Genomic DNA, 12394 nt, shown 5'->3' on the forward strand with positions numbered 1-12394 from the left:
CGGGAGGGGAAGAATGAAGCGGGGGAAATCGGAGGGGTAGACGAACCATGAGAGACGATGGACTCTGAAAAACAAACTGAGGGTTCTAGAGGGGAGGGGGGTGGGAGGATGGGTTAGCCTGGTGATGGGTATTGAGGAGGGCACATTCTGCATGGAGCGCTGGGTGTTATGCACAAACAATGAATCATGGAACACTTCATCTAAAACTAATGATGTAATGTATGGGGATTAACATAAGAATAAAAAAAATAAAAAATGGTTAAACTTTTACATCTTTATAAGACATTTTCACAAAAAATTCACAAGGTTTAAAAAAGCCTTTGTCAGACTTTGTTGTCCATAATTATAAGAACATGGCCATGTGGTAAATGAAGTATCTGTATATATGATGTCCCATGGCCAGTATATAAGGAGCGTTTATACATTTGTTGGGTTCTCTTCTCCCTCACTTAAAAATCAACTTATGTTAATAGTTTGAAAATGCAACATGTATTTAAGTCTTCTGTGGCAAGATCTTAAAACAAAACACCTCTGTGAAAGGAAGGATCTGGGGTAAACCATTTCTGTAAATGATCCCAAACAAACAAAATCAGTATCTTAGCAGCAAGGGGGAAAATGGCTGTTTATTTTTGTAATAGGTCTTCATAATAAAAACGTGGGTGTTATTTAAAAGATAGAAGATGCAGTTTGCCGGAATGTTTTTTAAGAGTTGATTTGAGCCTCACTTTATAAACTTTGAAATCTTGGGCAAGTTACTTAATCCCTGTGTAATCCTTACTTTTTCTCCTTTGAGGATAACTCACAGATTAGTTTCGATCAAGGGAAATAATATCCATTAATGCTAAGGCAGTTTTAGGTGAAATGAATATTAATTTCCTTCTCAGTCCATATTTGTGAGACAGCCAGACCCCTGGGGAAAGTAGTCAGGAAAGAGAGGGAGGCCCAGGAAGTGGCGGGAGAGTCCTAGGATTACTTGAGTCAAATGAAAGTCTAGGCCAGGGAAGTCTGTGTTTCAAGGGCTGACGGCCTGGGAGTATTTTTGGCGAATCTTCTCTGGAGAGCGTGTAGGAGAGCAATGATGTAGGTCACCTGGGACCTGGGGTTCCCGCACAGGTGGTAGTAAATGAAGGGTCTACTGGTCTCGTAGTCTCTGCTGAAATACTTTATTTTATTTTCATTTTTCTGTTTTGCTATATAGCAAAGCTTCATCTTTCTACTTGGTCCATCCCCTTCTCTTTCTCCCTTTCTGTTTTATTTTTATTTTTCTCTTTTCTTGAAATGGCCATAACGTAGAGCTAAATAAAACGTTATGCATCTAAGTCTTAGTTTTGAGAAAGGGTTAGTTCAACCTTTCATATTTTCTTAAATCTTTCTGTAGTGATATCTTTTGTGCTTCATTCCTGTTAACCAGCATAGTCACTGCCTCCCCCCGCCCCCATCCCTCCCAACCATCAGTAGCCCTCAGCAGCTCCCAGTACCCGCTGGTCTACACTTCATAGAGACCGCTGATTAGGAAATTTTAAAATTATTATCATGTTCACACATCTGTTGTCACTGAAGGGATTGGGTTTTAAATGGGACTGTATTAATTTAATCCAATGATTATTGCCTGTCAGAAATGATAGTCCATTGTGCAGCACTAAGACATGCCCATTCTTGGTTAATATCTTCAGAGAAAACTGTTGCTGTTGAGAGTTCTCAGCAAGGCAAAGGCTTCAGCTTAACATGATTGTACTTTAAATAGAACTGCTACTAGGACTCTGTTAACAATTTTGCTAATAGCTTTTACAATTTCTGTTTGTTCATCCAGTAACACTTGGTTGTTGCTGTTAGGTCTTAGCTATGTTAATAGAATGTCTGGATTTAACATTGAGTTTAATATATATGTGTAAAGTTTTTATATTTACAACTTTTTGATTTAAAGTTCAACCATACAGTTGGAATGAACACTTAGGATAAATTGAAGAAAAGTTTTTTTGTTAAAAATAGAATACTATATGTAAACTTAAGAAGAAATTGAGCATTTTTGACATTTGTAATGATTGAAATAAACAGTGAATCCTATTTATTTTGTTAAATTAGAAACCATTGTGGTCACGTCTTAGAAACTTTGTGAATATATTTGGCAAATCTTTAATCCTGGGCTGGTTTTATCCAGCAGCTACATATTTAGAAGATCTACTTAGGTGTTTTTTTGTTTATTATTGTTATGTTTTAATCTACTTAGATTTTAACGTTACTCTGTTTCATACAGGATACGGGTTATTGTCTGACCTTGTTCTGCTTGCCTTCAGTTAGCCCACTGTAGGTTTGGCCATAATGTTTCTCGGCTTTGTTGCCTCTCGGTTAAAGTCCAAACTCCTTGACATGGCGCACAATTCCTTTATAAGCTGTCTTTAAGCAGCAGCCTTTCAGGCTTTGTCCCCCCAACTCCTCGCCTTGCTCTAGCCACTTTGGACTTCTCATCTTCCCACTGACCGTGCTTGCCCTTCCACATTGCCGTTCGTGTGTACTTCTCTGTGACGACTCCCCTGATGCCACTGTTTGTCTTCCTTCCTCTGTATTCCCTTAGCATGTGGTGCTTTCCCCTTTTACAGCATGCTGCCCGTTGCCTTGGAATTATGTATATGTACATCTCTTCTTCTCCCAATCACACTTACACGTGCTAGGTGCTCTGCATCTTTTTATTCTTTGTATTCTCAGAGTATGACTCCTGTCTATCTAGCCATCAGACTGAACTGACTTACAGCTGTTAGTCTATGAAATTAAAATCTAAGTACATTCTCTAAATATGGAGCAGATATTAGTTATAAGAACACGGCAGCCTTTTAACTTGTGACCCTCAAATAGGAAACCTTTATACGTTGATTTGAAGAATTGGTTTTAATTGTTTTAGAAACCACTCAAGAAAGTTGTTATTGAAGAAACTGGTGATTTGATACAGACTATTGATGTGCTAGATAGCACTGCTGCTGCTGCACAGAGTAATCCTATTCACCTGGCAAACGGAAGAGCAAGTGCAGGCCCTGCAAGTAAGAAGAATTCAAGCCAGGGTGACCTTTTGCCCGCAAGTGATATTCCAAAAGCAAAAGTATTGAAAATAGAAGAAATCAGTGATACCTCAGCCCTGCCGTGAGTAGAAGAAATAATCTTTTTTTTTTTAAAGATTTATTAATTTGTTTTAAAGAGAGAGAGAGTGGGGGAGTGAGAGCGAGGGGAGAGGCAGAGGGACAGGGAGAGGGAGTCTTTTGTAGGCTCTGTGCTGAGCAGGAGCCCTATGTGGAGCTTCATCTCATGACCCTGAGATCATGACCTGAGCCGAAACCAAGAGCTGGATGCTTAACTGACTGCACCACCCAGGTGCCCCAGAGGAAATACTCTTACTTGATACTCCTCTAGAATGGTAATAATTCACTAGAGAATTGGTGTTACTGATGAGACTTCTGGTTTGTGCTTATCACCGTAATTCTTTGAACTGCCCAACTTCACATTCTAGATTTTTATTTGTACTTAACCATAAGAGAGGTTTTGCTTAAGGTATGATCACTATTCCTACACCATCGTGGGGAATTTAGAGGTAAGAAAGTATCTTGAACAAATTGATTTTGTGCATTTTTATTCTAGAACTTCAGTATATGCATTTCACTTTTTAAAGTTTTTAAAAGGAAACTTCATAAAAAATGTAGAATTTAGTTATCATTATTCTAGCCATTAATATTTAAGATTATTTGTGGACTCTTTAAATTATGTGTGGAATTTTAAAAAATAGTCATGTGTTTGCTTGATGGTGAGAATATAAAAGATCTAGATTAATTAGGTTTATTTGGGGATGTTGAAACTTTATTCATGCATTCTTGTATTGCCACTCAGCAATCCTATTAAAAGTTTTTTTAATGTTGAATTTGAGTGGTTTTATTTAAAGTGATAGTGATTATTTAGTGATTTGGGGAAAACGCTAACCAGGCAGATTTTTTTAAAGGAGGAAGCATTTCTTGGTGTCTAGGGCTATCTCTCTTGAAACTGTGATAATTCAGATTTCTGAAAGGCTGAGTTGTGAGTATATGTGATAGGATGTAGTAACGCAGTATATAGAAGTGGTGTGCTTCAAAAGGTGGCCAGGCTACATTAGCCCAACAGATGAGAATAGTCATTACATAGCCAGCATGTGAAAATTGGCAAAAGCATAATCTGTCTTGGCAAAAATATAGGTATATTTTTATCAGCTGAGAGAATTTGCTACATGTAGAATATAAATAGTTAACAATACTATATTAATAAAGTCAGAAATTGAGAAATCACCATTGATGTTTCCTTATATAAGCTGTAACTATCTCTGGTTCTTTTCTAATTGTTTGACTGATGCCTCTGAAATATTTCAGACCTCCAGTCAACTTGAAACAGGATGTATGTCAGTCTTTCAGTGAGAAGAATTCTGTAGAGATAGACAAGACGCCTGCTCAGTTTGTCACAACTGTTCTCCCTCCAGTTCCTGCAAATTCATTCCAGCTTGAGTCTGATTTCAGACAACTGAAAAATTCTCCGGATATGTTGTATCAGTATTTGAAGGTAAGAAAGAGGAAGCTAGTAGTTCTAGTTTAAGTAGAAGGTCAAAGAACTTCTTTTGTCACTAGTACTGTGCAATAACACTGTATCTGCTTTTTGTATAATATGATTGTAGACCCCTTCCTTGCCTGCTGCATGTATTACCTCGGCCAGACTGTTTTAAATATTTGCAGCCAGGAAACCTTTGGAAATAGGTCTGTGTTAAGTTCTGTGGTCTAAAACAACTTATTCTAATTTCAGAAATCATAACTTAAACTTAATTCTTCATTCTTCAAGATGGGGAAGGAAGTTAAAATACATTGAGTGCCTTCCATGTGCCCCAAGCACTGTGCTTGCAATATTTAGACAATCATTCTCCTGAAAATGAGCTCTTATTTGCTCCGAGAAAAAAGACCAGATCTTACGAGATTTACCAAATAATGGATTTTAGCATTGTCTTTTTCAAGTGTGATTATAGTAATAATCCCTTACAATTTTCTAGTATCCAATTACTTCTAAGTACATTATCTCATGTCATTCTGTTTTTTAAACTATCTAGTTATTTTTATTGCTCCTTGAGCGCTCTCTCAAGTTCCTGTCTCAGGGAACATCTCTCTGTTCATGAAATTTTTCTCTGCCTTGAATAGTGATTATCTTAGAGTTACTCTGACTTCCATTCTTCTGTCACAGTTACATTGCACTGTGACCCCATTATTATTCAGTAAGGACTAGTGCATAACAGTTACTCCTCCCTATATTCACCTATGCAGTTGTTACATACATAATTTGTGATATGTGAATGTTGTCATGATGTAATTTTCTAACTCTTTATATCTTTTCCAAGCAAATTGAGCCATCCATGTATCCTAAGTTGTTTCAGAAAAATCTAGATCCAGATGTATTCAACCAAATCATTAAAATTCTGCATGACTTTTATATTGAGTAAGTGGAATTTTTTTCATTATACCTGCATATTGTAATGTTACGCTATTTCTGGTGATTTGGGAAAGTCATTCTCCTTGATGTCATATTACTACAGGGGTCTGTAAAGCAAAATTAGCTCTCTAGTATAAGTTGTGAAGAGATGACAAGTGCAAGCAATAAAAGGAAATGATTAGGTAGGAGGAAAAAGGTCTTTAAAACTTTTTTTAACGAAAGGGAGGTGTAGAAGTGACAAATGTGATAGCAGATTAATTAAGTCTGTGCTATGGGATGTAATGAGCACTGGGTGTTATATGCAACTGATGAATCACTGAACTCTACCTCTGAAACTATTAATACACTATATGTTAATTGAATTTTAATTAAAAAATAAATTTAAAAAAATTAAGAAAATTATAATTTCTTCAATTGACTTGATAAATCTCTTCATTTGGGCACTTAAAATGTAGATCACATCCAGGGAAAAAAGATAAATGACCTCATTTATATATAATTGGAAATATTGTATTAGAAAAACAGAATTACATGAGCTACTTTTAACTGATCATTTGTTTTATATTTGGATTGTTTCAGGAAAGAAGAACCATCACTCATCTTTGAAATCTTACAAAAACTTTCTGAACTAAAAAGGTTTGATATGGCAGTGATGTTTATGTCAGAACCTGAGAAAAAAAGTAAGTCTGTGAAGAAAGCTTTTCCAGATCTCTTTATTCTGACGTTCCTTTATTTAGTCAACAAAAATAGTGGACATTTATTGAATATTTACTCTAAGATACATACAATTAAATTTAAATTAATCACAAGTTAAATTGAATTACAGTTAAGTAAAATCAGATCTTTTAATCCTGACAACAGCATTATGAGGTTTAGGTGTGATTATCAATTCCCTTTTACAAAGGCAGAAACTGAGGCATAGAGAGGTAAGGAACCTGACCAAGGTCACCTAGGTAGGAAGCCAGACCCAGGATTTAAAGTTAGGCTTTATAGTCTGGACTCTTCTACTTGAAAATGCATGAAAGTGTAACGGTTGAGAGCTTTACGTGGGACACGTAAAGGGTACCTACCACAGACGCATGTCACTGGGCATGGGTGCAGGGGAGGTCCACCCCATTCTGTGAGAGCCCGTTTCCTTGTGTGTGTGTGATTGAACGTGACTCCTCAGAGACATGCAGGAGTCAGTTAGATGAAAGGGGTGGGGAGGAGTTTTAGACCTGGGTAATGATGTATGCAGAAGTTCTGAGGCAGGAAAGAGGAAATTGCCTTCAGAAAATTAAAAGAAGTATGGTGCAGCTGGATTGTAGAGTCAGGGGGACAATTGGCAGGTGATGAGCTTGCAGAATTCTCTTCCTTATCTATTTCTGCATCTCAGTTTTTCCCATGAAGTGCCAGTTTAGGGAAACCTTAAATAAAATCAAATTATTCAGGAACTTCAGTTACTTCAGAGTTTTGGGCTTTACTCTAGTTTTAGGAAAAGGAAAAATTATTAGAACACAAGAGTACCAGGTTTTTAGTTTTAAAAATTGCAGAAACTCTGGGTACCATTTTCACATATCTCCTGGACTAAACATACCTCGGGCTCTTTTTCTTGTTTCCTTATGTTTCTAGCAGCGACATTGAATGAGTCTGAATCACTAAGAAAAATACTTTTTACATTGTACTTAGAGAAGAGGACACATCATTTTACATGAGATTTTTAAATAGGGTTTAAGCTAAAAGACGTTTCTGTTTATCTTTACTCAAAAACAGTCCCTGAAGTTCCCTGAAAAATACTAGCTTCTCTTATTACTATTCTAACCTCTTGTACTACTTTTTTTGATTACTCTGCCCCACCACACGGACTTTATATTTTTTGATATACCAAGCTGGTAAACTTATTTTGGCCTTCGGTGCTTTGCATTTGGCCATTTCCACAGCCTAGAAGATCTTCCCCTTGCCTGCTTCTTGACTTCATTCAGTTTCCACCTTAGAGTTGCCACCTCAGAGACACTGTTTACTCAACAGACCTACTCAAAACAACTGTCCGCTTCCCTTTATCACCCTTTGGCTTCTTACCCTCCTTTCTTTTTCTTTTAAAGATTTTATTTATTTATTTGAGAGAGAGAGAATGAGAGACAGAGAGCACGAGAGGGAAGAGGGCAGAGGGAGAAGCAGACCCCCTGCTGAGCAGGGAGCCTGATGCGGGACTCGATCCTGGGACTCCAGGATCATGACCTGAGCCGAAGGCCGTCGCTTAACCAGCTGAGCCACCCAGGCGCCCCCTCCTTTATTTTTCTTCATAATATGTAACTAGGTGAAAATATTTCATGTATTTGTTTATTATTTCTCTCTCCCTGAAAGAATGAAAGCTCCATGAGAGCAGGAACTTTGTATACCTTGTTCTCTAGGTCTCAGGGTGTAGAACAGTGCATAACAACATGTCAGTGTAAATGCATTGAGTAAATGAATTTCTTGCTACTGTAATGTGATAAGTACAAGTGTACTCAAAGAATATGAGTTGGTTCTTTAGACTGGCCTACCAACATTACTGTCTTGGTTGGGTCACCACTGTCAGCTAAGCTAAACACAGGGAGCACCTGGAATGGTTCCTGGAGTGTAACTAATAAGCATTCAATCAATCTTAGCTATTGTTACCTTTTTTATCAGTAACAACCGGTAGCCAGTGTTAATTTTGAACTATACAGAGTTTTCCAAAGTGTTGAGTGTGGACCATTAAGTGGTATGAAAGGTGATTTTATATGATTTACAGAGAAGTTTTGTTTTAATTTTTAATAGTTACATAGTTTATTGGATATTATAAAAATGTATAGCTAATATTTTGTAGATGTTATTACTAAGTTTCAATTTACAGTAGTAGATAAAAAATTTTCTTATAAAATGGTTTCAGTTTGAAAAACAGTTAATTGAAATATTAAGTAAATAAAGGATACTTGTTACAGAGGGCAAAATGTTTAAGGTAGTACGGAATGAGTTAAGTTTTTAAATCTGCAAGATTAATGTTATTGAGAAAGTAGGGGAAATTTTTTAGAAAATATTCTGGTAAGAAACATTAGATTCTTATGTAATATTCTCAGATTAGCTTTTTAAATATCTGAATTAGAATTTATAAATAATTCTAATGGTTATTGCTCTAAAATATAAAAAGTTTTATCAGATTACTCTCTTTAATTTTTGTCTCACTTAGTTTTTAAAAAATGGAGATTAAAATGAATTTTTTCTCTTTTTTCAGTTGCACATGTATTGTTCAATCACATAGACAAATCAGGATTGAAGGATAAGTCTGTTGAAGAACTGAAGAAAAGATATGGTGGTTGATTTTCATTTTTACTGAAATTATTGTCTTTGACTTTCATATGTAAAATTTTTTTTACTGAAAATAAAGTATTTTGCTTCTTAAGAAAATGAAATCATACAGGAAAAGATTATCTTTAGACATAAGTTAATTAACTATATGGTGAATTGTGACTTAAGTAATGAGAAATGTACTCAGGTGAACTATTTATAAGTCATTTTCCAAAAATAAAAATATAATGACCTATACTTGTTAAGATCAGTATTTTATGTCGTTTAAAATTCTAAATCTAGATGCATTCTTCAGTGCCCCATAATTTTAACATATTTTTATATTTTCATAAGTTTTTGTAGCCACGTGACAAGTTTGCTTCATTAGCATACGTTGTATAGAGTGTGTTAAGTAGATAGTTTCTTTATAAATGTTTTAATATTGTGCTAATTCACTAACAGAAATATTTATTTACAGGGTGTGTATTTTTAGTATTGACAACGAAAGGAGATTTTAGACTCTTTCAGTAGGTTACTTGAAGAGTCACAGCATCCTTAAATTTTCATGCTGCAGTTTTTTTCCCTCATGATATCCACATTATATGTCATCTAAAGGCAGATAATAATCTAAAGCAAAATGTAAGAATTTTAAAAACTAGGAATGTCTACGGTAGTAATTAGCATATAGCTTGTGTATATGTGTTGCATATGAGTGTGGTGTCTGTAAGTTTTGAAAGCAGGGCTTAGTATTCTCATCCTGGTTTTGCAGAGTACCTGGCACAGTCCTTTACACATAGTTAGGTGCTCAATTGATGTTTATACAACTTAATTGAATTTTACCATAGGGACCAACTTTAGCAAATGTGTAAAATAGCACCCTAGCAAATTTTGGGCATACTGTAAATGTTGTTACAACCAAGTTAATTTTAGAGGCTACCAGGTTGTTAAAATATTAGGTCACTGTCCTCTAGCTGTTATCAGCATCAGTAAGACTGTCCAATTTAAGACTTTTGTAGTGTTATTTTTGTTGCATCATACATATGCTTAAAATTGCTTGAGTAAGAATCAAAATCTATTTACAAAGATAATTTCCCCAGTTCACAGTATAAATTACTGAAATGATCATAACTTGTATAGCCTCAGTATTTTACAATGCACTTAGGATAGAGGTTGTTAGTGTTATGCATTGCTAAATGTATTGTATTATGGCATATGAAAAGGTAATGAAATTGTGCCTTTTATGTATAGCTTATACGTGAACTATTAAGTATTGAATTTTGAATGACTTGAATTTTTCTCAAATCATTATATAAGTTGATTTTTTTTTTTTTAAAGATTGTATTGATTTATTTGACAGAGAGAGACACAGTGAGAGAGGGAACACAAGCAGGGCGAGTGGGAGAGGGAGAAGCAGACTCCCCTGCTGAGCAGGGAGCCCGATGTGGGACTCGATCCCAGGACCCTGGGATCATGACCTGAGCCAAAGGTAGACACTTAATGACTGAGCCACCCAGGTGCCCCTATAAGTTGATTTTGATGTACAGAAGAACCTTCCAAAGGCAAAAATGTTCTTTCATATATTTTCTTATGTGATCCTTAGAAGAAACTTACAAAGTAGGGCAGGTAGTGTGATTGCCATTTTTTTTTGTTTTGTTTTTTAATTCCAGTATAGTCAACATACAGCGTTATATTAGTTTCAAGTGTACAATATAGTGATTCAGCTCTTCCATACATTACTCAGTGTTCATCATGAGAAGTGTACTCTTAATCCCCTTCACCTATTCCCCCCATCCTCCCACCTCCCCTCTGGTAACCGTCAATTTGTTCTCTATAATTAAGAGTCTGCTTCTTGGTTTCTCTCTCTCTCTCTCTCTCTTTTTTTCCCCTTTGCTCATTTATTTTGTTTCTTAAATTCCACACATGAGTGAGATCATAGGGCATTTGTCTTTCTCTGACTTACTTGCTTATTAGCACAATGTTCTCTGGCTCCATCCATGTCATGGCAAATGGCAAGATTCTATTCTTTTTGATGGCTGAGTAGTATTCCACTGTACATATGTACCACCTCTTTGTTATTCATTCATCTATTGCTAGCTGATTGTCCTTTTTAACATAAGAGGAGATTCAGAGAGCAAATGGCTCCAGGATTACAGAGCTAAAAAAATAGCAGAACAGGTTCAGAATGTGCTGTCTTCTACTTATAATCTACAGCTCTTTGAACTACTCCAGGCTGCAACATTTATTATTTATGTTGCGTTACTTCTGTAGAGACTGGACTGAAAAGAGGTATAGATCCCAAGATTTACTTTAGAATTTGCATTAATTATTACTATTATTTTTAAATGTTAACCTGTTTTCCTCCAGAGACAATTTCACGTAGTGGTTAAGACAAAAGGCTTTGGAATCAGACTTCTCATATTTGAATTCTGGCTTCATCTGGCTTTAGGGCCTTGGACTAATGACTTTTCTGTGCTTCGGTTTCCTAAGCTGTGGGTGGGCATACTGATAGTTTCTACCTCATTGGATGACTGCTAGGATTAAAGGAATGGACACGTTTGTGTTTGTAACAGCACCCAGATACATAGTAAGTACTTACTAAGTTACTGTTGTTATTATTACTGCAGTTACCCTCCTGTCCTAAAGTTGTTGGAATAAATTAAAGTCCTTAGGGAATGTCATACTGTCACCTTACTGCAAAATAGCACGGTGGTAAATAGGGTCATTGTGTATAGTCACATGACCTGAGTGGACAACCTGTTTGCACTTAACTAGCTTGTGACTTTGGACACATTGCTCAACCTCCTTAAGCCTGTTTCCTCTTACATAAAATTAGAAAAATAGTAAGTGCCTACTTCAAAGATTCTTGGAAAGATAAATGTGCTAATACATATAAGCATTTAATACAGTGCCTGCCATGTAGTGCTAAGTTATTTTTGTTAATAATAGGAATATCATTAATTGACATAAAGACACAAAAGCAGAACTTTCCCAAGTGATTTCTTTCTAAAAATGTAGTTCTTCATTGTTAAAAGTATCTTCTTACTTGAGAGCATCATTTAAATCTTAATCTGGCATTATTGACAGAAATACCATGCCTATCATTTATTGGCTTCCTCCCAGTCTTTTGTTTTATTTGCACTAATTTCAATGAATGGGTAGAGTATACCCAAGTCCTCACTATTTCAGTAATTTGTGCCAATGCATTTGAGAAAGATTTTACTTCTGACCTATAGATCTATTATCTGTGTTAACAGAAGGCATTTCTGAACACAGTACCAAAGCTCAGATTACCTTTTTACAATTTCTTTTTTTTTTTTTTTAAAGATTTTATTTATTTATTTGAGAGAGAGAGAATGAGAGAGAGCACATGAGAGGGGGGAGGGTCAGAGGGAGAAGCAGACTCCCTGCCGAGCAGGGAGCCCGATGCGGGACTCGATCCAGGGACTCCAGGATCATGACCTGAGCCAAAGGCAGTCACTTAACCAACTGAGCCACCCAGGCGCCCTCTTTTTACAATTTCTTAATGTTTGGCCTTTATCAGAGAATTCTGTTTAAGGTGACATTAAAAAATTTAATGTTGGGGCGCCTGGGTGGCTCAGTTGGTTAAGCGACTGCCTTCGGCTCAGGTCAT

The 12394-nt window shown here is 36.1% G+C and overlaps 1 protein-coding gene across 1 annotated transcript in view; it reads left to right on the forward strand.

The window, feature by feature from the left end:
• The window catches only part of RPAP3 (RNA polymerase II associated protein 3), a gene marked incomplete at its 5' end in the record, with an annotated part of 12930 nt that extends 3909 nt beyond the window's left edge, over positions 1-9021 (forward strand). Inside the window, 5 exons of the mRNA XM_081821571.1 lie at positions 2897-3132; positions 4380-4566; positions 5387-5484; positions 6058-6158; positions 8711-9021. Coding sequence (XP_081677697.1) covers positions 2897-3132; positions 4380-4566; positions 5387-5484; positions 6058-6158; positions 8711-8796 — 708 coding nt within the window. The remainder of the gene's footprint in view (positions 1-2896; positions 3133-4379; positions 4567-5386; positions 5485-6057; positions 6159-8710) is intronic.
• Positions 9022-12394: the final 3373 nt, after the last annotated feature.

Source organism: Leptonychotes weddellii, chromosome 5 (assembly GCF_054177405.1).
Source record: "Leptonychotes weddellii isolate Sample4059 chromosome 5, ASM5417740v2, whole genome shotgun sequence".
Classification (NCBI taxonomy): domain Eukaryota; kingdom Metazoa; phylum Chordata; class Mammalia; order Carnivora; family Phocidae; genus Leptonychotes; species Leptonychotes weddellii.